General features: G+C 38.1%; 4 protein-coding genes across 6 annotated transcripts; 3 read left to right on the top strand and 1 right to left on the bottom strand.

Moving 5' to 3' along the window:
• The first annotated feature begins 723 nt into the window (after nucleotides 1-723).
• tmem59 (transmembrane protein 59) lies at nucleotides 724-7,954 on the top strand. Its single transcript, XM_042498022.1, has 8 exons — nucleotides 724-928; nucleotides 1,135-1,240; nucleotides 3,148-3,242; nucleotides 3,876-4,028; nucleotides 4,145-4,214; nucleotides 5,008-5,128; nucleotides 5,251-5,368; nucleotides 7,215-7,954. The coding sequence occupies exons 1-8, from the start codon at nucleotides 773-775 to the stop codon at nucleotides 7,368-7,370; spliced, it is 975 nt and encodes a 324-aa protein (XP_042353956.1). The 5' UTR covers nucleotides 724-772; the 3' UTR covers nucleotides 7,371-7,954.
• A 1,089-nt stretch (nucleotides 7,955-9,043) lies between these two features.
• lrrc42 (leucine rich repeat containing 42) lies at nucleotides 9,044-12,075 on the bottom strand. Of its 3 annotated transcripts, none has more exons than XM_042498019.1 (7): nucleotides 11,431-12,075; nucleotides 11,216-11,347; nucleotides 10,755-10,876; nucleotides 10,554-10,639; nucleotides 10,360-10,473; nucleotides 9,623-9,707; nucleotides 9,044-9,529 (listed from the first exon to the last, which is right to left on the bottom strand). In XM_042498019.1, the coding sequence occupies exons 1-7, from the start codon at nucleotides 11,817-11,819 to the stop codon at nucleotides 9,231-9,233; spliced, it is 1,227 nt and encodes a 408-aa protein (XP_042353953.1). In that variant the 5' UTR covers nucleotides 11,820-12,075; the 3' UTR covers nucleotides 9,044-9,230. The 3 variants fall into 3 exon arrangements, with proteins under 3 accessions (XP_042353953.1, XP_042353954.1, XP_042353955.1); XM_042498020.1 differs by having other exon boundaries at nucleotides 10,755-10,873; XM_042498021.1 differs by having other exon boundaries at nucleotides 9,459-9,545.
• Nucleotides 12,076-12,300: 225 nt separating this feature from the next.
• On the top strand, nucleotides 12,301-18,292 carry yipf1 (Yip1 domain family, member 1). The gene is made up of 10 exons (XM_042498502.1): nucleotides 12,301-12,385; nucleotides 12,679-12,803; nucleotides 13,411-13,568; nucleotides 13,683-13,763; nucleotides 13,865-13,952; nucleotides 14,134-14,250; nucleotides 14,366-14,532; nucleotides 15,120-15,302; nucleotides 16,134-16,240; nucleotides 17,594-18,292. The coding sequence occupies exons 2-9, from the start codon at nucleotides 12,770-12,772 to the stop codon at nucleotides 16,218-16,220; spliced, it is 915 nt and encodes a 304-aa protein (XP_042354436.1). The 5' UTR covers nucleotides 12,301-12,385; nucleotides 12,679-12,769; the 3' UTR covers nucleotides 16,221-16,240; nucleotides 17,594-18,292.
• A 1,331-nt stretch (nucleotides 18,293-19,623) lies between these two features.
• On the top strand, nucleotides 19,624-20,382 carry zgc:113691 (uncharacterized protein LOC503529 homolog). The gene has a single exon (XM_042497447.1). It carries the CDS (start codon nucleotides 19,624-19,626, stop codon nucleotides 20,380-20,382), a length of 759 nt encoding a protein of 252 aa, XP_042353381.1.
• Nucleotides 20,383-22,788: the final 2,406 nt, after the last annotated feature.

Raw genomic sequence — 22,788 nt, 5'->3', positions numbered from 1 at the left:
AATTAAACAACCCATTGGTGTAGTTTCATTATTTTTATTCTCACAGTGATAGATAGTATTTACTGTAAGTTATTTTTACATCTTTTTTCTTACATCAAAAAAGTCTGTCTTCAATTCATTTTGTGGGTTCCTTTTAACGCTCCTTTATTTCCTTTATATACCAATGCATTTTTTAAAATCAGTTTATTAGTAAAACCTAAACAGACAACACGAAGTAGTACACATGCAATTGTGCATTAAAAAGTGTGACACAGGAAATCAAAAACACCCTAAATGCTACTATAATTTATTTCCACATGGGTTAATTTTAAGAAATGTTTAGCTCTGAATTTTTTTTAATTTTTTTTTTTAAAAGCATCTTCACACTGTTTATTCATTTATTAACTTAAATGTTGGTATGTTTGGCATTTTTTATTCGTTACTGAACTTTATAAGTACAAACAAACAGGGCACATTTTCAAGTCTTGTTCATTAAATAACTTAAAACAAAGTTTCTACAAAATGTTAGAAATAGGGCAAAATATATAAAAATTAAACACACTAATAAAAAACTAATAAAACAAAAACAGAGCTGTCAGAGTAACTAAACCATATCTATAATTTTTCACACTGTTAAGCGATGATCTACAAAAAGTGAAGAATTTACGAGGAAAACTTAAACATATCAAAACATTACGGATCTCGCGTGAGGTGGAATTCTCGCGAGATACTAGGCCGATTAAGGAGGAGGAGGAAGAGGAGCGTGTTGTTTGTTTAGGTTTTCGCAGACAAAATGGGGACTCTTTCCTGCTTTGTCTGTATGTCTGGACTTTTTGTGCTCCTTGCGAGCTCATCAGCATCTTCAGATGTGTTCGACAGCGTGTTAGGAAACACGGCATCCTGCCACAAGTCATGTGAAATGACATATAGTTTGCACACGTATCCTCGGGTGAGTACTCATCTCGATGGGGTAAAGTAACGTCTGCTAGCTAACGTTTGGTAACTAATCAAAAGTGGGCCTGTGTAATTAAATATGTGATTCGCGTTTTGTTTAGTTAAATGTTGTTTGTGAAGGATAGTGAGTTATGAAAAGTTGAAAGTGCGTCATGTTTCACGGTGGTTGTTTGTCGTCTGGTCCTGTGGTTTGTTTTGTAGGAGGAGGAACTGTACGCCTGCCAGAGAGGCTGCCGTCTCTTCTCCATTTGTCAGTTTGTTCGTGACAACGACGACCTGAATCAGACCAAATCTGATTGTGAATCAAGTAAGCCATGCGCTGAGCCTTTGACCTATTTTATAATACGAGTGTACGCTGCCCAGGCCTCTATGTTATAACTTATCACCTGCTGTAAAGCTATAAACAGTTGGTCCTGCATAATATGTAATCAGCCCACATACAGTGCTGTGCAAACGTCTTAGGCCACCTTATTTTAGCAAAATTATAATGATCATGCATAAGTATTTACTGTAATACAACCAAAACATACAATAATATGTACACAGTATTATAAAGTAGCGGTCGACTGATATTGGTTTTTCAGGGTCGATACCGATTATTAGTAACTAATGAGACCGACAACCGATATTTGGAACCGATATGCATTTACAACAAAGATTAAAATCTTTCTGTCAACATTTAGAAAAACTCCAACTCAAAACAATGTTTAAATGCCTTTAGCAAATGTTTTGTCAAAACTTTCTATATCAAATACAGCAAGTTCCCAGCATTTTTTTTTAATAAAGTCAAGATAAAATTAAAACGAATAAATACATTATCTCTCACCCGATGACAGCTGAGATAGGCTCCAGCCCCCCTGCGACCCTTACGAGGACAAGCAGTTATGGACAATGAATGGATGAATGAGTAAATAAAGATAGCTCCCTAAGGTTTAACAAAGTAAAAGTTTGTCCCATGGTAATGCTTTCTTTGCTCCTTTTAAATAATTTAATTTTACTGGCTATCATGAGAAAAAACGCAGATACAGTTAATTGTCAAAATGCCACACATCAGCACCGATAATTGGCCAGGCAGACAATCTGTCAGCCCCTATTAAAAATGCAAATATAGCAAAATAAAACACCTCTTAAAGGGTAAAGTTGCAAGTATTTGGTGTGACCTCCCTTTCCATTTAACAGGTCTTGAACTCCCTCGGGCAGACAATATGAGATTTACAATATTAATCTTATGGGGCCATATTCACAAAGCTTCCTAGTACCAAAAGTTGCCCCTAGTGATGAAATTTTAAGAAAATTCATATAATTTTGAAATTCTCAAGAATTTCCCCTTAAAATTATGACTAGGTCTGGGTAAAGATAAAAGTTATTTATAAATAATCTTAGTCCTCAAGCAGAGCAGAAAATGGTGGCAAAGACAAAGAGGTGGGAGAAATATTTCCAAACACTGGTTGACAGTGAGTAAATGTAATGCCACATATTAGATGGTGCAAGGATAATGTTTGCAGTCAAACTCAGTAGAAATGCACTCAATCGCCCACTCGACGCAGTAACGGTATAATGCCAGAAAAAAAGAAATCACACCACTTGATGTTCGGCATCTGGAAAAATGCGATGTGTGATTGCACAAGCAGTGCTTTCACAGTCTCATACTGTGACACAGTTCGTTTCATTTCCACTGGGTGTCTGCACCTCGCAGGCCCACAAAAAGATGTCTGTGACAACCAATCACATCTGTTAAAACAATGTGTCATACCTGTCAATAGGGTCAACCACACTTCCTCACTAAGTTGAAAGTTTGTCTCTTTCCAGTTCAGAGTTGCTCTGAGACCTTTTCTAAATCACTCCTAAGCTAGGACTCCCTGTCAGAATTTATTAGGCTAAGTTAGAAGCTCTCAGAGTTTTCTCAGGATGTTTGTGAATATGGCTCCTGGTGTTTTTATACCAGGTTGCATTCGAGACATGTCCAAAGCTCAATATTGTTTGAGCCACCTTTGTTATGGTTGTACGATTCCATGTTTCACATCAATATTGACATCAGTCTGAAGGAGCCGTTTTGTTCAGACTTCCTTACAACAACTTTGCTTAAACAACATTTGCACGGTACTGTATTTACACACCCAGCTCCATATAAGTGGTTCTCAGTGTCTCTTTTTTTCCTGTTTGTAAGCCTGTTTTACCACCTGTTAACCTCTCATCACCTCAAAACTTCCACAGCCTGTCGTGAAGCCTACACCCATTCTGATGAGCAGTATGCATGCAACCTGGGCTGCCAAAATCAGCTTCCTTTTGCTGAGCAACGGCATGAGCAGGTATAAGTATGTAACAATCACTCAAACCCCTTTTTTCACCAAATTAGTTCTGGTTCTTGAAGTGGTTCCGTTCAGGATTCTGGAAAACTTGGTGCAAGTGAACCAACTTGTGTTACCACCAGTTTTGATTAAAAAAAAAATGTAATCACAGATGTGTCATCAACGGCGGGCAATGCACACAGTAATGAAGAGTAGTAGCTAAAATCACAGATCAAATTGATTACTTGCAAACTTTTGTTCTGTTATTACGGATGTTTTTATTAATTGAAGAAAAAAATAACAAGCATGAACCAGCGATTAATGACACAAGTGCACAAGCTGTTTTTGTGTGACGATTTCTCACTTGATCTCTCCATCCTCTCTTTACAAGCATTTATATATGACTCGACGGCTGATGTCTTAACAGTCAGGTCAAGAAGAACCTGCTATTTTGTTTTTCCAGCTGTGAACCAGCTTTCCAGGTTCTGAAGCAATTTGTTTTTGGTGGAAATGCTCTGATTGGTTTGAAATTTGGTGCGGAAACCACTACAGAACGGTTCGATGCTGATGGAAAAGGGGTATCAGTGGTCTGTGTTTATATGCAGATGTCTTAATAAAAAACAGCACACTCAATATTGATTTTTGTTTTCCCAGTTGGAGGCCATGATGCCGAGGATTCACCTGCTGTACCCCCTGACTCTGGTCCGGGGGTTCTGGGAGGATATGATGAGTCAGGCCCACAGCTTCATCACTTCCACTTGGACGTTCTACCTCCAGGCCGATGATGGCAAAGTTGTCATCTTCCAGGTATCGTACCAAGTGAAAAATTGGGCGATCTAATCAGATAATCTGTATGCAACAACACAGTTCATCCTGTGCAAATATCATGAAGTACACTGTAAAAATCTGATTCTGTTTCACAGACTGAACCACAAGTCAGGTTTTTCTCCCAGTTTGAGGAGGAAAAAGACAAGGAGGAGCCACAGAAGAGCTGTAAGTCCTCTGTTCAATTTTTTTTAAACAAAGGATGAAGTTTTTAATGTAAAGGCCTAAAAATATAGCAACATGCGCACAACTTTTTTAGAAAAGCTTTTTTTAGTCTTCTACTATAAGTAAGATTTGCTTAAAAAACAACTGTGTCCAGCTGTTCCAGGAAATGCAATTTGACAAAGCTATTTGACCATCTGGCATGCAGTTTTCAGTGCCACGGGGTAATGAAATAGAAAATATTGAAAGACAAACCCAACATATCCATGATTTTGGTTTTTATGTGGAATTTATTAACAAGAAAACTTAGAATTATATAAATTTATTATATATAATAATATTTTATCTATTTATTTACTTGTCCTTTTATATCTTGTTTTATATGAACTATTTAATTATATATTTCCTTACTTAGTTTTATATTTTCCTTATTTGTTTATTTTTGCTCTTAAAATATTTGAAGTCTGTAACCAGTGAGAAGGATGTGGAATGACAGCGGGTGGGATATCTGCAAATGGGAGATTAGGGAATGAGTTAACAGAACTTGTTTGTTTCATGTTCTTGTTGTAAGCCTTATATGTCAGCCAGAGAACAGTTTACACTGCCATCTTATATATGCCTTTGCTCAATGTCTTAATACAGGTGTAAAATCAATGAAAAGATTAGAGAGAGAGAGAGAATAATGCCATCTATTTCCTTCTTAATCTACATTCTAAAAAATCATAATTCTTGTAATACACTCAGGGACATAAACAGGTTAAATCTGTGCATGTCAGTGACTTTTATTTCTCATTTTAAGTCCCTGGATTGAGCCCAGTTTACAAAGAATACCATCGCACTTTAATCCAGGAGAGGGACAGAGATCTGACCGGAGACCGCAGCTTCGATGATGAATACAACCTCTTCAGCTGTCTTTCAAGGTTGGTTAGCACATATTTGTCTACGTTGTCGAGGGAGTTAAATTGTTTAACTTGCTTCGTAGAGCGTGACATTAACAGTACCAGCCACGCAGACTTTTTACTATTTGTGCTTTCCTCCTCAGGAACCCATGGCTACCAGGGTGGATCCTCACCACAACTCTGATCCTGTCTGTGCTGGTGCTGATCTGGATCTGCTGTGCCACTGTGGCGACCGCTGTAGACCAGTACGTACCTGCTGAGGTACGTTCTGCTTTTTCTAACAATACCTGGCACTTGAGTTAACACGGTGTAATATAAGGGTTGTGTAGTTTTATTTTTCTGCTCCCAATGATTGATTGCTTTTTTGGGGTAGCTGCTCATAATGTGTGTGACCTGAAGACGTTAACACAATAGTTTGACATTTTGGGAAATGCACATATTCACTTTCTTGCGGGTAGTTTGATGAGAAGAATCTGACGCCCCTCCCTCTGTTTTGGAGGGTGACCTGGTCAACAATCAGCCTGTTGGCTGACGTGGGAGGGTCGTTGCCTTGATTAAGCTCACCTGGGACTTCCAGGCTACAAAAGCTGCCCCAGGTGTTAACTTGCTCCCCCCCTTGGTCTGTAATTCTCCTGGACTTCCATATCAACTATCTTCTTATTGCACAAATTAAACAAACAAGATCTAACATTTAGTAACCTTTAGACTAGTGTCCTCACAATACTAGAATTTCTAACTTTGATAAAATAACTTTAAAAATATCAATATTTGATACTTCTTTCACTAAAGTACCTCAGGAATTAGTCCTAAAAGCCAGAAATGAGTGAGCATTTCAGTACCTCCTGTTCCCTCATTTCAAAGTGAGTGAGTTTTTGGATGTGTAAAATAAGGTCTTTGGTTAAAACAAGCTGAAGAGACTTTCATGCTTTGTTCTGTGACATAAAATATGTCAGTTAATACCCCTCTCATTAACTTTAAAGCTTTTATGTGTTTTAAAAAGGCGGATGCTAACAAGTGGCTAAATGAGACTACAGAACATCATCACGCTGAACACAGCTTTACAGCCTCGTTATGCTGGGATGTGACAGTCGTGTAGTTCATTTATGTCCTAATATTAGCTTCTTACTTCTGGCGATTGCACTTTGGCTTCAAAAATTATGAAAGTGTCACAAGAACATAACTGCTGTGTCGTACTACAGTATGACACTAAGTTCTGCTCTTCTCTCATTCTCCGCCGGTGTCCCCGCCGGTGTCTCCGAATATCTGCTGCGCCGGTGTCTCAGAATCTCTTCTAGAGCACTAAAATATCTAGTCCAGCCCTGATACTGTCATTTATTAGCATACTCTTGGCTTACAGTAAACGCTGAACACTGGTGTAAGCGGCTGCCTCCTTCTGCTCTGTGTGTGTGTGTGTGTGTGACGAAGACATGATGAGAGGACATGATAAGAGGACATGCTGGACACGGTTTGAGTTCAGATGCAGTGAGTTTCGAGCTTGGTTATGCTGAAAGAATAAATTGATATCTGATGTTTGATTCCTTCCAACAACAAGCAGATAACATGTAAATATGCAGAGATGAGAACAAAGCGTTACTTCGGGACTGTTGTGTAGCTGTGCTGCTTCCTGAATGTTCCACTCTAACAACTTTAATTAATCTGTACTCATCACATCTCAGCCTATCATACCCTTATGTAATGAAAAACAAACAAAAAAAGAAATTATCGGTCATTTATATCTTGACGGCCATGAGAAGCTGTAAAATATCAATATCGGTTGAAATAATCATTATCGTGCATCACTGATCAAAACAGCCATAAATAGAAGAAAAGTCAAGTCAACAAGAACATACAATATGATAAAATTGTAACACAAACATAGCATTGCACAAACAACAAAATAAAATGAAATTAAGACAAAATAAATTGATATAAAATACAGGTAGAGCCAGGCAGTGTGGTTGGGTATGCCTTCATCATGATGTTTAAAAGGCTAATGTAAAGAGATGGGTCTTAATAAGACGGGTTTTAAATGTCTCATACATGTCAGCAATGTCTAAAATGTTAAAACCCAAAACAATATTTCAAAGGTTTCTTTTTTTTCCATCAGAAATTGAGCATCTATGGGGACAGGGAGTACGTCAAGGAACAGAAACTGACTCCATATCCAGCGTCCTCCCTGCTGATCATTACCTCCAAAGGCCCAGAAGAAGAAGAAGCCGGGCCGCTCCCCTCCAAAGTCAACCTGGGCCAGTCCGACATCTAGACGCCAAAGCTGTAGCAGAGAAGGGATTTCCTCTTTTATGAATAATCTTAAGTTGATTTTTACCCTCTGGCACAAGACCTGTGCTTCTTGTGGTTTAAACAGAAGTAACTACTCACAGAGCATTTTGTATTTCTGATATAATGTCTCCCTTTGATGCTTTTAAAATTGGAGTACTGAAAAGGTGTTTTTTCTGTATATTGGTACAATTGAGGCATTACAGTATAGTGATGATGGTGAGAGTAAAATATGTTTTGGGGATTTTTCTTCAGTTTCGATGTGTGCGTTAGATCCCTGTTGGTGTGCTTATTTTATTGAATAATGGCTAAATGAAATTATTTGTGACTTGAAGTGATGCAGGTTTCAACCTCAACTTTTGGTAAAAATAGATTGTGCTAATATTGCAGACTTTACCCGTTTGTTTCCATGTTTCTACTGCCGTGATTTACAGATGATATAGGGTTTTACAATAAAATTCTAAGCTCTTAATCCTAATTAATAGTGACGGTACACATGGTAGGTCTTTCCTGCTTCACTGTTCTCATAATGACCGATCTGAATTAAATACAATGGAGTGAAGGTGTTGACATGGGTGTGACTTTTTTCTGTCGTTATGTACTGTAGCTGACTTGCGGTCTTTCAGTAAACAAACGTTTTTAACACAATAACGTAGCTGCAGTATCATACTGTAGTATGATCGTACTACAGTATGATACTAAGTTCCTTGTTGCTATGAAAGTCTTTCTTGCATCTCTGGTGTTTCATTACAGTGGGCATAATACTTCCTCTCGTTTTATACCTCTGCGCCGGCGACAACCATGGCCAGAGTTTCCAGTCTGTTTATCTAACTCATTTTTATTGCAGCATGTGTATCTAGTGGTATGAAAAAAATGATTTGACTATATTATTCTAGTAGGCTACCAAAAGATAAATTTTTATTTGTCAAATTAAAAAAATAGATACTTAGTGTCCCAGTAACGAGGCAATATTGTCACACAAAAAATGTGCGATACTAAACTGTTTTAATGAATGTATTTATGAGTAATCACACAACTTGATTTTTACTGGAAATTCAGGGGTACAATCTTGTTACTGTACACTACATTATTTTTAGGATTATGTACTCCATTTGTCAGTTTTTCAGCATCCCCAGGCATTTTCTGAGTGTGTTATTGCTTATGTGTGATTACATTCAGAACTGTTTCTTTGTATGTGATGATTTGAATGACTGTGTGGACTGCTCTGAGGTGACAGGTCAGAGATGCAGCAATTACACAGTTCATAAAAAATTTAATTCATGGGTAAATTAACCTGCTAATTAACCTTGACCAGGGACAAAAACGAGATGCGAGGCCCCCTATTAACCTCCCTTTTCTCCCACTCTATGTACTGTGTACATCTTTTCTGTGTTGAAATACCAACTAGCCTCCTGATTTGTCGTGTGGTAATTTGATTTAGTGGAACCGCACCGATTTTACACATCGCAGTCTGTTTACAGGTCTTGGGCTGTACAAATTCAGAAATGAAAAAAAAGTCAGTAATCCAGTATAAATGTAATTTGCTTCCAACTCTGCCATATGTAGTCTGGTGGAAAACTTGTATGAAAATCCACATGAATCTGTAACCAAATAAAAAAAATGCTGGACAAAGGAGTTAACACATAAAAAATGCTCAACTTTATTTACAAATATACATACATACATACATACATACATACAACAGCACCTGTATCCAAGAGAAAGTGTCTACAGTTTACCAGTGTGAATCATCTTGGAAAATGTTCTTTTTCACTTGAGCCTAGATGTCACCGATTTAGCAACACACCTAAATTGCTGTTTGAGGAATGCTACATGGCAGCATTCTTCAGTAGCTGTTCAACAAGTCCATGTCCTCTGCAGTAAGAGCTGAAGGTGAGGACAAACGTTTTGGTGGAGGACTTTGATGTGAACTGTCACGCCTTTCTGACTGACGCTGCCTTTTTTTGATATTGTGCCAGCAAGGCTTCGCTTGGTGATTTGATGTAGAAGGAGTCTGTTTTTCTGGTTTGTGATTGTTTTCTGCAGGTTTGAAGAAATGCAGTCGCTCTGTTTTGGCGTCTTCCTCGCTCTCACATACCAAAGGGGCTGCGTTCAGTACTTCTCTGACAAACTTCTGCCTGCCGACTAGAGAACAAAAACACTTCAAAATCTATTTTAGATAATATGTCATAATATTGATTTTTAAAAATTGTATATTGCAATGTAAAATGAACTTACAAAAGCGAAGTGCTGATGTTCTGGATTCGTCAATTTTCTTCTGTTTTGGCATTTGCGAGCTGTTTGTTTCCCACTGGTTTACAACCTGAAAATGAATCAATGCATTTCTTTAAGAGATGTCAAACAGCACTACTTCTGCAACATTTAGCCTATAATTAACCCAATAAGATCTGGATCGACATCAGTTTTCTTGTGCTAGGTTAATATGTCATTCACATATATTTAAATCTTTGAACCCTAAGCAATCCGGTTTAATTTCTTTCAAAAACGTTGGGAAAACGTTCTTATTTTTTTAGCATTACTTTTTCAAATTATTTTGGGGTAATTTTCTTGGCTGTTTTACTTTCCCCTTTTTTAAACCATAAAAAGGTATTTAAAAATTATGTTACAGAGTTCATATTATTTTCCAAAAACTTTCTTCTGGTTATTTTCTTGGCTCTTTTAACTAAAACTTTTCTCCTAATTTTTAAGGGTAATTTTCTTGGCTTTTTAAAAACTTTATTTTTGTGTGCTAATTCTTAGGTAATTTTCTTGGTGTTTTTGTTTAATTTTTTTCAAGTGATTTTCGCACACTAAATTTGTGCTAATTTTTTGGTCATTCTTCTTAAGTGTCTCATTGCCTTCTTTCCATAATTTTGAAAGAAATCAATCCAATCCAATAGGTTTCAAAGGGTTAAAAACAGTGTTTACATTACAGACACATATCTTTACTTTTATTAACATCTGAAGATATTTACCTGCTCTGCCCAACCTGCTGTTTTACATCTTGAGTGATCAAAGGTGTCCAGTGGTTTCTCTGAATACATGAGCCCCAACAGGTCCCATATGGCGGCCTTCAGTCCTGTGCCAAGCTGGAGGTGAAAATTAAATTTAGGAGTCATCATCGCAATAAGCTGCAGCCAAGTGTTACACACTTCTGTTACTGTTGTACCTTCAAACTGGTCCCAGATACATCAAGATTTTCAAGTTTGGGGAGGCATGTGAGATATCTGAGAGCCCTCACTGAGATAGGGTTGTCTATGCAAGAAACAGAATAATGATGGATGTCAACTTCAAAATTCTTTAAATTTGAAGGTGGTGATATTTGCGCTACAACTACAGAGAGAAAGCAGATAATATTTTGGTGACTGACAGGAAACATCAAGTAACTGAAGACGGTCCAGTCCCTTCCTCAGCATTCGGACAGGTGCTGTCAGTCTTTGTAGACCGACATCTGACAGACTGTTCCCGCCAATGAAAAGCTGAATCAGGCTGCTGAAGAAGAAAAGTAAAAGTGTTATGCACTGTTTGTTATTTATGACAGAGGAAGGGGTGATGCAAAAGGGGGTGGCAATTCAGATATTTTTTTTAAGAACTTGGGAGGGTGTAATGTTTTTTCATTGAGTTAGTTAAGGGTTATTCAGCTTCTTTTTTGGATTATTTGATTTTTGGCTTCTTTTACTTTTAAACAATAATACAATTAAACAAGGCAGACTGTCTGTTTAACATAAAATAACAGAAAGAAATGAAGATAAGTAAAGTACAGCTCCTTATCAACATTGCATCTAAAACTCTTCACATCATGTTGTTAGGATTGTGCAATCAGGGTATTACCTCGCCAAAGAGCTGGATGTTAGATGCTGAAATATCTCATGATCATCTCCCAGTCTGCAGCCAAACAGATCCAGAGACTTCAAACTATGAAATGTTTTGATTTCATTCATTCTTTCGTGCAAAAGTGGAAATCTGCAGGAATAAAAGGGGACATGAGATGCTGTTGCTGGCAAATCAAATTGGACGGCTGGGAATATACTAGCACTGTAACTTACTTATTTCTTAGACATAGTGATCCGAGCACCATCTCCCCATATGCATCACTGAATAACTGCAAGGCTTTTGGAGAAACGTCTGCGTTTAAAAACACACGATTCTCCTCTGCTGCTGCAAAAAGTCTGTCTCCTATCTGCTCGGGGAAGCCCACCAGAGAGTCCACGTGGTGGATGTTATCAGCCACGAATAACAGAGTGATGTTAAAGAGAGATTTTGTGGTGTATCTCAGACTCCCCTCTGCATTATAGGTGAATATGAAGTGCTCTTTTCTCAGCACAAATGGATTTGTCCTCCTGCATGATGACACTGGCTTTGGCTGTGCTAGGACTATGTCACCGACACGACGAAGGCTGCCTCTTTCTCGGACATAAACGGTGCTATTGTCCATACTAAAAGTCACACAAGGGCAAAAGTCTTTAACAAGTTTTGTAGGCTAGCCGGCTAAACACCTGAAGCACTAATAGCTTGCTAGTTAGCTAATCCATGCTCATTGACTGAGTTAAAACCAACACTAAAAGGAGCCTAAGTCCTAAGTAAGACTCGTATATTATCTGCTTTCGTTTCTCATCTTTTTTAGTTTGTAACACCAAGATATTTACTACGTATTTTGAGTTCCTTGATATAGCCTAACGTTACCACCTTGCCCAGTTGTGGTCTTTGCTTCCTAACTTCAAAATAAAAGTCAACTGCTAATAGATACTCGTTTAAATATACCCCAAACAAAATAAATAGCAAAATTATAACTTGAATCAACTTAAAATGATCATATGAAAACATAACATATAACAGTTTGCGATGCAATTAATTATATACTTAATTCAAAAAGTGTACACTCTTACTTTGAAAATCTTAAGAAGCAGGAAGAAGCCTTGTTTACATGACCAGTATATCCTGTTTCTGCCGATGCTAACGTAGCTGAGAGAAGTGAAATGATTTTTATTAGTAGATAATTTGGTAAGCATTCATTGTTTTAAGAAAGTAATCATAAGCTACACAGTGCTTTAAATACCATCGAGGCTCTCGTAATTTTCACATTCGTAGAGTAACGATAGACATTAGCAAAAGGAAGTAACGTTAGCTAATGTTCGTCGTTGATGAGCTGTCAAGATGGGAGTTGGAAGCTAACTTAAGCTAACTAATGTTGATACCTTTTTCCCGTATTGCTCATAGTTTACAGTGTTTTAAAACAACGGAGAATTAATAATTAACCGCAGAAGCTTGACACGATATGTTCATTTCCTCCACAGCTTTCTAACATTCATTTGTTGTCTGTGAGCAACATTAAGTTGCCGACAAGTTTGTGTGACGAACAGCTTCACGGAGAGTGAATCCGTGTAAATGGCGTCGGTAAATGATCCATTCCAGTTTAAAGGTGAGTCCTGACGTTGCTTCATTGATGGTAATGGTGCTCTTCCCAGTCTCTACAGCACTGATACTCAACTTACTGCCCGACAGTCAAATTGCTCCCTCCAACCATTTTCTAATTCATGTTAAAAATATACTGATACACAACAGGAATTGTTTTGTTACTTTCGGTGTACATAAGGTGCCAGAGTACATAAAACAGTATCAAAATAGAGCTTGGTTATCAAAAAAAAGTGACAAGTTGAGTGCCAACAGAGGTCTTAGCTAAGCCCCTTATGTCCTAAAATCCTAGAAACGTCTTGAAATCCAAGAAACATAATGTGTCATATAACCCTAGAAATGTCCTAAAATCATAGAAATGTCCTGAAATTTCAGAAAGTCCTAAAATCCTATAATTGGCCTAAAATCCAAGAAAAGTCCTAAAATCTAGAAGCGTTCTTAAGTCCTGGAAACATGTATGGAGCTGCTGTGACTGGTATCCCTGCTGTATGGCATCTGTAAAAGCACATCTTTCAGAACTCCTCCTGTGCTGCGTTAGTTGCAACAATGATAGTTCACTCATAAAATGGTTAAAAATGATTCAAATTTTCCATTTATTCATGCCATGAAATAAGAATTTGAAGAAGCTGGCAATCTATTGGAAGCCAACAGAGATGCTATCACCATAAGCATTGAAGACGACGACATCCAACCTGAGAGGAAGGGAAAAGCAGCTGGTTTCTCTCCTGATGTAAATGATGAGGACCCACTTGCCAGTGATGACAAGGCTGAGGTCTGCACAAGACTTAAAAAAAAAAGCCCAACAAATTTCAGTGAAATGTAAAATGTTGCTTCAAATATATATTTTATTAATTTTGCTTTTATCCATTTTCTTTTTCAATTGAAGCTTCTCTCTGGGCAAAAGAAAAGTGTCCCTTTCTGGACATTTGAGTACTACCAACGATTTTTTGACATCGAGACCCATCACGTAATACATTTACAACTTATTTTAATGACTTATGACGTGGTTCACAACAGATATAGCTTTGATTTACTTACAAATGTAATGATTATTCCCATTTCTTTCAGGTGAGGGAAAGAATCATTGGATCAATGCTTCCATGGCCTGGAAAGAACTTCATTCATCTTTACCTTCGCAGAAATCCTGATCTTTATGGTTAGTACTAAAGCACTTTAACATGCATGACATAATAAGAGGTTGTGATTTTTTTTCTTAGTAAATGAAAGATAATCATTTTCATGTTCTGTGCTATTTCCTAAGTGATTTAATATTTAAAATGAATGAAATAAAGGTGCATACAGACTGAAGCATTAATGCGCGATATTTGTGCTTTCAGGACCATTCTGGATTTGTACCACCCTTGTGTTTGCCATCGCCATCAGTGGAAACATTTCCAACTTTCTGGTGCACTTTGGCCAACCACATTATAAGTATACCCCTGAGTTTCAAAAAGGTAAGTGCTGCCATTCTTTGATATTCATGGCTCACTTGTTCAGGTTGAATTTAAGAGAAATACCTTGCATTTTGCTTAAAGAGCCTTCTATTTTTGAATTTTCTGTGTTTTCCAGTGACCATAGCTGCAACAGTGATCTTCAGCTATGCTTGGTTTGTGCCCCTCGCCCTCTGGGGTTTCCTGCTATGGAGAAACAACAAGATCATGAACTTGGTGTCCTACTCGTTTATGGAGATCGTCTGTGTGTATGGATATTCTCTTGCAATTTACATACCAGCAGTGGTAAGACCTGATTTTTTATCTCAGATTAACAGATGTAAAAGTTTCAGTCTGTGGCACTCAGCCCAAAGCCCATTGATTCCTCTTGAAAATATAATTTTTAAAAATGGGTAACTAAATTAATGTTTGTTTTTTTTCTTCCAGATTTGTTGACAAAAAGAAAACATAGAATATCACCAGATTTAGCTACAATATTCTGATAACATTTACTTGTATGACATTGTTAGTAAATTAATTATAAATCCTGACTTGCATTGATTACCTTCCACTTAATGTAACATACTGGAAAATGTATTTTGCTGTCGATGTAACTTAACTACAGTGTGTGACAACATTTTGTTATTGTCACGTACATTTCTCCATTTTCTCCCCGTGGCCCCTCACTCCCTTCATGTGCGCCAGCTACTTTTTTGTGTGTTTTTTTATTTGCATGCTTGTTTTTGTTTTTATTATATGAGGCATTTTGTGGTACACTTTGTTTATTTGAAAAGTGCTATACAAATGAAGTCTGATAGATTGTTTTATGGAATTTTTGTCCATGAAAATGTGTGGGAACCCTGTATATAATGCACTGTTGTTTCCTTCATCAGGTCCTGTGGATCCTCCCGTTTGAATGGCTGCAGTGGTGCACCATCGTAGTGGCGCTCTGCCTCTCTGGCTCAGTTCTGGTGCTGACTTTCTGGCCTGCAGTCAGGGATGACCACCCCAAAGTTATGATAGCAGTCATGTCTGCTATTGTTGTGCTCAACGCCCTGCTTGCTGTCGGCTGCAAGGTAATTGCACTGGCTGTATTTATGGTGCCGCTTTTACATAACTGTTTGGATTAATTACAAATTTAAGAGATATGGAAAACAAATCTGTTTCGGGGGAAATGAGATACAACGTTCATTGTCCTGCTTTGGCAAACTACATTTTCATTAATCCAGTTGATTCAAGCCGCCTGTCCATGTCGGTGTAGATAACAGCAATGATTGACTCACTCTCATTTGTCCCCAATGATCTCAGTAGCGTGGCCAAACTCTGACCCAACTTGTCTGTGTCAATCACAGACACAACACTACACGGACATTTTTGCGTGTCTCTCCCTCCTGTTTCTGGGAAATTACTATACCTGATAGTGTCAAGTTGCTCCCTCTGGGGAGACTCTCTTCACTGGAAACTGTGACCGCACTGGCTAACTGGTGTGAGAACGGGCCGTTAGTGCGCTTGTTAATGTGAACACTGTCAGGTGCACAGAGGTATCGTATGTCTGGTCACATTCATGTAATTAGTCTACAACGAAGCCATGTCTGAAGGCTGAACAAGATGAATGGATTGCAGGAGAGCATGCTTGTTTTCTCTCCTGTAACACTGTACATTTGCAGCACACTCACTCACACACCTGTTTTTTTATGGGTGAAGGCTTCAAAAAAGACCCTCGGTTTTTTGCTTCTTGCTGCACTGTATACCATGTCATTTTGTGTATTTTAAATATATAAAAAAAACAAACCCTAAACTAAACTCTAACTAATACTGAACTCATGAATGATTAGTGGTTTCTCTTCATACTGCAATTGCTTCTTTTTGGGGTTTTCATCCTCTCCCTCCCTTGTTTGTTGTTTCAGGCCTATTTCTTTCACTCACCACAACCAGAGCTACCACCTGACAAGTCTGTTGTGACTGTGGTGGCTAAGGCGCCGTCCTCGACATGAAAGCCTTTCATTGTCTAAAGGTAAACAATAGTGACACACAAGCTTTTTAAGCCCTGATCCCACTGTACAAATACAGTATTACCTGATACATGTAAGCCGTACAGGGTTCCCACGGTCATGAAATCCCTGGAGAGGTTATGAAACTGGTTTGGAGTTAACAGAATGTTTTTAAAAAGTTTAGAATACACTTTGTTTTGGCTGTTGTTTAAATAATCTTTATTAAAACCTCAAATTTATCCAGTGTTTAGTGAAATACATTCCTTGTATCGCTAATTTAAAATTCAATGCTGCACCCTGTGACTGCTGAAAAGTCGGGGGTATCACATCAAACACATAGACCCAAACAGCATTGTGTCTTCGACAAGGCTCCGCCCCACTTTTGCAGGAGAGAAATGCGCCGTCACATCTGGAGAGAAACAAAAAATGCTGAAAAGCTGTTGCATAACGGGATAACCAAGGCTTTCACTGAGATTTGATGCACATCATGCACATAATATTCACTGTCAGTGTGGGAAAGCACTAAATGCTGCTGGTGACAGTTAAAACTGATGGAGAACTAACATTACCTTGAGTGGGAGGCTGCTGCAGTACAGTCATACAGTATAGCAGCATCAAGCTGTCGTTTCCAGCTAAATTTCATCCTAAATCAGACAGTTTCCTATTAACAGGTCGGTTATTTATCGACTACAGAATCAGAAATACCTAAAGATTCCCTGGAGGAAATTATGATACATTGTGATACAGTCACACTGAAGCAAATCACAAATCCTATCCAAAAGTAGACAATAGATGTAAGAAAATAAGAAGTATGTAAAAATATAAAAAAATGGGTGTCGGGTGGCTCAGTGGATAAAGCAGGCACCCCATATATAAAGTCAGTGTCCTTGCTGCAGCGGCTGCGGGTTCAATTCCTGCTTGCAGCCCTTTGCTGCATGTCATCCCCTGTCTCTGCCCCTTTGACACTAGCAATCTCCTGTTTTCAAAAATGCCAAGAAATAATCTTAAAAAAAAAAAAAAAAAGTCTTTTAAAATGTATGTCTGTATCGCTATATAGGCTTACCCATTTTAAACACATTAACCAGAGTCGTGGAAATACAGTAAACTATTATGGTCAAGTTTTGAAAATTCATTGGTAAAAATGTGTGGGAACCCTGGTCATATTCCTCCACCTTGTACTCTCTCATGGTCATTCTTTTGTTCACATTTATGTATGATGACCTCCTACTTCAGTAGCAGCTCATTGCTGTCCTATTTTAGGGGCTTTGGCTCTTGTGTTTGTTTTTTGACCTGCTAAGAGCACAACATCTGACACCGGACTTCCTTTACACGATTTCTCCTTCCCAAAGCAAGTGTTATTCTTTTTTAAATTGCAGCTTCTCCTGTTGCCTTATTTGAGAGACTCGGGTTGCTGTGGTGATGAAGTCACTGGTCGTCTGGATTTCACCTGCACTCGCACATTCTGGCACATGACCTTAAAACCCTGTGCGGATACTTGGTTCAAGTGCATGACCTCTGAAAATGAACACTGGTACCAGCTATGTCATTTCTAATGGAATGGGTTCTAAACTTAAAGATGAATGGGATATGGTGTTACAGCACAAAGATCTCCTGTAAGATGGTAGTTTTCTGCTTTATAGTTTTTCTCTGTTAAAATATTTAGATAACCAGTCTGTGCAGTAATGTTGATAAAATCAAAGGCATTTTGTATATTCATTTTTTATATTCCGTTAATGGTTACTGGCTTGTATGTTCTGTGTAAAGAATATTGGGTTTGAACAGCACAACAATAACAGGTGATATTCAAGGTTTGGGCTTATTATGTACAAATATTATATTTTCCTTTAACTGATAACCCTAAGTGCCCTCAATTAATGCCAAAGACTCGTTCTGATGTCCAAGGCAACTTGTGTAACTATTTTTAAATTAATTTGTTTTTATTGTGACAAAAAGCATTTGATAAAATGTATACGATTTAATATATACACTGTTTCAAAATCAAAAATGAATCATGATCTTTGTGGGACCCACCTTTATTAATGAAAACATCATTATTAAAGGTATTATAACACTCATTTACAGTCAAGCTGGCGCCTATTTTCAAGCACATATTAAACTCTGAATAGATTATTGACATACTGTCTTGCAGGGTGACATGCATTAACCCTTTCAAACCTGAGCAAATTGGTTAGATTTCTTGTAAAAAAAAAAATGTGGGGAGAAGGCACTTACCATCTTAACAAGACATGGTCCAAAAATTTGCAAGAAATAAATAATAAATAATAACCACACAACAAACAAAACAAAAATAAACTCAATTAAATTAGAAGATCATATTAAGGTATAAAGCTTGATTTTGAAAAGTGCATTTTGTGCGCAGATTAATACAAGTATGCATAATATTAAAGTGTGCCCTAAGGGTTAAATAACACTAAAATTATTTTGTTGACATTTTTTCCACTTAGATGGAAACCATGGAGAATGTTTGTTCATTTAGTTTACTGATGATGAAAATAACAATCATAATAATAATCACAATCATCTGGATTCATTACTTGCCATCTGTAAAAAACAGTGTTTGTACTTCAAAAGTCTTTACAAAAATGTCCATTTACTCTGGATAGTTACATCATGTATATGCTGAAATGTCAGTAAACTTTAAGTTTCAGAAAGGAAAACCTTAAATCACCCGAGCTCCCACACGTGCATGCAACGTGACTCTTCTCTGCTTGCTCCTGGCAGCTTTAAAGGCTGCCAGTACATTTCAACAGTTGAACATTTTAAATATTAAAGGGTGAGATCCTCTCTAATTGGTATATCTTCAACATTTCAAAGTCAGCGTCTAAGTTTAAAATTGGACATTTGGCTGCTGCGACTCTTTTTCCGACTCATCCATCAAAAGTGTCGTGTGGTCGAGCAAACTGATAGAATCTACTGTGTCACTGTTTGGATGCACAGATCACCTGCAGTGGAAAATGTTACTTATGTATGTAAAGCCTGCAGGGACACCGCGTGTGGTCGGCAGCTCACACGCAAAGGGACCTCTGTGAAGTCTGTGTTTCATATTTCCGTTGATTAACAAGGGCAAAGTTTTTAGATTAATTAACAAAATAGAAGACAAAAAAAATTGTGTCACTTGAAACGGTGTCAAAGGGATGGTGGCGCCCTAATTAATGGTCATTCTAGCCCCAGCTTTGAGTTACACAGGAGCTGCCCGTCAAACAGATAACCCTGTTAGAGGAATGTCACCTGCCTCAGTCTCAGACATGCTGCTCGTGCTTGTGAAGTGGATTTACCAACACCATGCGCAAGGACTATTTGAGAAGCTTGAGAGTAATAATTTAAAGAAAATGCCTTTTTAATATTAACTTTTTTGATATTGTGATTTGGGGATTCTCGCTAAAGGATGGCCACCTCTAATGGAAAAGGTGAAAAAGTGTCCAAATTTGAGACATTGAAGCTTTTGGAGAAATGCAGAAAGGAAAGAGATGATGCCATGCACAGAGAAAACATCCTCAGGGAGAAGCTCAGACAGTACGAGTCGAGGATGCGTTCAACTGAAGCTCTGAAACAAAAACTCAAGACCTTGACCATGGACAACAAGGAGCTGAGGAAACAAGTGAAGACTCTCCGCACTGAGCTTGGACTCGAGTGCAGCCCCAAATTCAATGGAAAAACCACAAAGGACATAATCAATGACTTGCACGACAAGGACCGTGAGTGCAGCTCTCTGGTGGAGAAAGCTGGGAAACTGAGTCTGACCATTGATGATTTGACTTCAGAGTTGGCAAACACAGTCACCTCTAAGACACTTTTAGAGGATCAAGTGCAATCGTTGCAGCAAAACCTCAAGGATATGACGAATAATCAGCGCCGCCTGCTGAAGCTGTGGGAAGACAAAAAGGTCCAGAGGGAGCAGCTCGCCCTCCCTGCAATTGCTCAGAAATCTGCACAGAAACCAGTGGTCCATAAAGCAGTTCAAACTGAGATGTCAGTCAGTTCATCCCAAAAGCTCCCAGTCAATGCTTTTGAGAGCAAGCCCTTCTCTCGGGAAAATGAGAAAAAGACAGTTTTGGATAAACACAGTTTTCCAGCTTATGGAAATGGCTTCCATCATGAAAAGAAAGCTTTTGTGCATGATGAAACTAAAGGAATTAAGAACTGACTCTATTCATTGACTGACAGCCACTATGAGAACATTGAGCAGAGATAAGGCAAATAATTATTGGACTTAAGTGTGATATATTTGTAAATCACAAATGAGTAAAATGAATACAATTTCAACAGCTAAAAGTTGATTTATGGCTTGTTTAGGCGCATTTTGTACTTTGTACTAATTCTGTGACAATGTAGTCCTAGTATTTGTATCACTTAACCTAATTTTACAGATACATCAGAGCTGCCAGCTCTCATGCAATAAAAGTGAGACACATGCTCTCACGCCACATCTCCTATTTCTCACACCAACAAATCCAAAACAAGAAAAAAAAAGGTTTACGAACTCCTGAAGAGGGCTGGTCAAGCCACCAGCAATATCGTTCTTAAGACTGATCTGCCTGACTAGTAGGGTTGGGAACCGAAACTTGGTTCCAAGTTAGAACCGAGTACTTCACGCCATGTAACGGGTACTCGTGGAAAAACAAATTCCATTCTGCTTATCGGTTCCTTAACATGACATGAAAATTAATCAGTGCAAACAAAGGGTATGTAAATCTGCAAGGCTGTGGCTCGTTTGGCTACCATCCTGGACCCTTCCTCATCACATCAACAGTACAACCAGCTGGAGCGCCAGCGTGCATGACCAGCATGTCACAACCATACCGCAAACCTTCCCGAATTCAGGAGAGATTCCCGTTTTATGCTGCCCTGTCTCGGTGTCCTCCCGGCAACAATGCGTGTTAACTTTGCGGGGAACCGGGTGTCATCTCTGCCTTTGACCGCTCCAAAAATGTCACTTTGTGTCCTGTGTTTTACTGGCATGCAGCAGCTGGTTAAAGAGTTAATACTGAAAATACACAGAAATAGTTTTGTTTTTATGAAACGTGCCTAAATACATGAGTGTGCACATTTGGATACTAGAGTGTGAGTCAGGTCGGACATTCCTGTCCAAACCAAAGTAACTGAGCCCAAGAGAGTAATTTTACTATGTTTGACCACCAACAGAAAACAGAAAGCACTAATGAAAACAATATGCCAACCACATTTTGCTGATCACACAGCTGATCAATAGATCGCAGCAGACTGACAGGGCAGCGCAGTAACAGAGACAGACAGCAGAGTTTTTCCTCACAGCGCCAAAGCGTCTGTTTAAGGGGAAAGTGACATCTTCAGATTTCAACAGAAGACTTTAAGTCTCAGTTTTAGTCAGATTTTAGATGGAATTATTTATAAATACGACAGTGCATCGCTCCATCTCTTTTAGTTCAATTAAGTGCAGTTTGACATTCACTCTGTTTTTCAATGCACGTCTGTGTGTGTGAATCACACATTTTTATATGTTGTTGTAACACTTGAAAGAATAAAAACTTTTTAAATCAAAACTTCTTTTACAAAAAATTAGCCAGATTATGCCATGCTGTGTGTAAGGAAAAAATTGCTGCACTGAACATTTGCGTGCAGTGCCACCACCAAAAACACTTTTTCACCTCCTAAATCTCACTCCAAACTTTTCTGAAAGGTTGTCAGCCCTGTTTAAGGTAATTACATACATTTACTCTTGTTACTTTAACAGAGTCGTTTTTTTGTGTACTTGCACTTTTTGCAGGCTAGTTGTGAAAATAAGTAATTTTACCCTAGCCTGACTTCATGATCTGACATCATGATCTCATAATCTCGCGATTTTGAGCCGGCTGCAGATTTTAGAGCCAGGCGACTGGCTTTCAGCTGATTGGTTGACTCATTAATATGAAGTGTCAGGTAAACTTTTTATTTTTGTTGAATTTCAGAGATTTGGAATTTATTTGTCTTTTCTGAAGGATTTTTCTGTTAACAGAGTACATGTTGTGACTGATGGTGATGTTTTGCAGTCACAAAGACTAAATACATTCATCATAAACTATACAGTCTATTGTGTACTTCAATTATTTTCAAGATGGAAGGAAAAGAAGGATTAAGGATTAGACTGTACAATTTGTGGTCAGTAGTCTAAGTGGGATGTGAGGATTCTTAAAATAACATGTACAGATGTGAAGCCCTGGCCATAGGCTGTCTGAATGAGAGCTGTTATGATGGGTTTGATTTAACAGTTTCATACTACAATACCAAAACTGAAATCTTTTTCCAACAATAACTGCAGCTACCCCTGCAAATGTAGTACATTGAAATATCCACTAGGTGGTAATGTTGCTGCAGCAGCATGAAAAGAAGCTCTAAATAATCACTGCAGTACGTCAACCATCTGCAGCAGGCTTCTTTTAAGTTTATTTTCTTATCCGAGATAATATGTGTATACTAATACTCACATAGGTCTATAAACTTTAGGCTGCTCAAAATAAATTCATTTGAAAGCAGGGTTTAAGGCAACTTTTAACTGAAGAAGCTTGTAAAGTATAGTATTTGTTAGCTTATTTCA

The sequence above is a fragment of the Plectropomus leopardus genome, chromosome 12, assembly GCF_008729295.1.
Source record: "Plectropomus leopardus isolate mb chromosome 12, YSFRI_Pleo_2.0, whole genome shotgun sequence".
Lineage (NCBI taxonomy): Eukaryota > Metazoa > Chordata > Actinopteri > Perciformes > Serranidae > Plectropomus > Plectropomus leopardus.
The sequence above is the reverse complement of the archived record's forward strand: the minus strand, read 5'-3'. Positions and strand labels throughout refer to the sequence as shown.

What these genes read in the sequence shown, in the direction of transcription:
- tmem59 (XM_042498022.1), top strand. Translation starts at nt 773, where the DNA reads ATGGGGACTCTTTCCTGCTTTGTCTGTATGTCTGGACTTTTTGTGCTC. An exon ending in CTGAGCAACGGCATGAGCAG is followed by an intron (nt 3,243 to 3,875) that starts GTATAAGTATGT and finishes TTGTTTTCCCAG; the next exon opens with TTGGAGGCCATGATGCCGAG. An exon ending in GCAAAGTTGTCATCTTCCAG is followed by an intron (nt 4,029 to 4,144) that starts GTATCGTACCAA and finishes TCTGTTTCACAG; the next exon opens with ACTGAACCACAAGTCAGGTT.
- lrrc42 (XM_042498019.1), bottom strand. Translation starts at nt 11,819, where the DNA reads ATGGACAATAGCACCGTTTATGTCCGAGAAAGAGGCAGCCTTCGTCGT. An exon ending in TCACTATGTCTAAGAAATAA is followed by an intron (nt 11,348 to 11,430) that starts GTAAGTTACAGT and finishes TTATTCCTGCAG; the next exon opens with ATTTCCACTTTTGCACGAAA. An exon ending in ACATCCAGCTCTTTGGCGAG is followed by an intron (nt 10,877 to 11,215) that starts GTAATACCCTGA and finishes TTTCTTCTTCAG; the next exon opens with CAGCCTGATTCAGCTTTTCA.
- yipf1 (XM_042498502.1), top strand. Translation starts at nt 12,770, where the DNA reads ATGGCGTCGGTAAATGATCCATTCCAGTTTAAAG. An exon ending in CAGAAATCCTGATCTTTATG is followed by an intron (nt 13,953 to 14,133) that starts GTTAGTACTAAA and finishes TTGTGCTTTCAG; the next exon opens with GACCATTCTGGATTTGTACC. An exon ending in TACCCCTGAGTTTCAAAAAG is followed by an intron (nt 14,251 to 14,365) that starts GTAAGTGCTGCC and finishes TGTGTTTTCCAG; the next exon opens with TGACCATAGCTGCAACAGTG.
- zgc:113691 (XM_042497447.1), top strand. Translation starts at nt 19,624, where the DNA reads ATGGCCACCTCTAATGGAAAAGGTGAAAAAGTGTCCAAATTTGAGACA.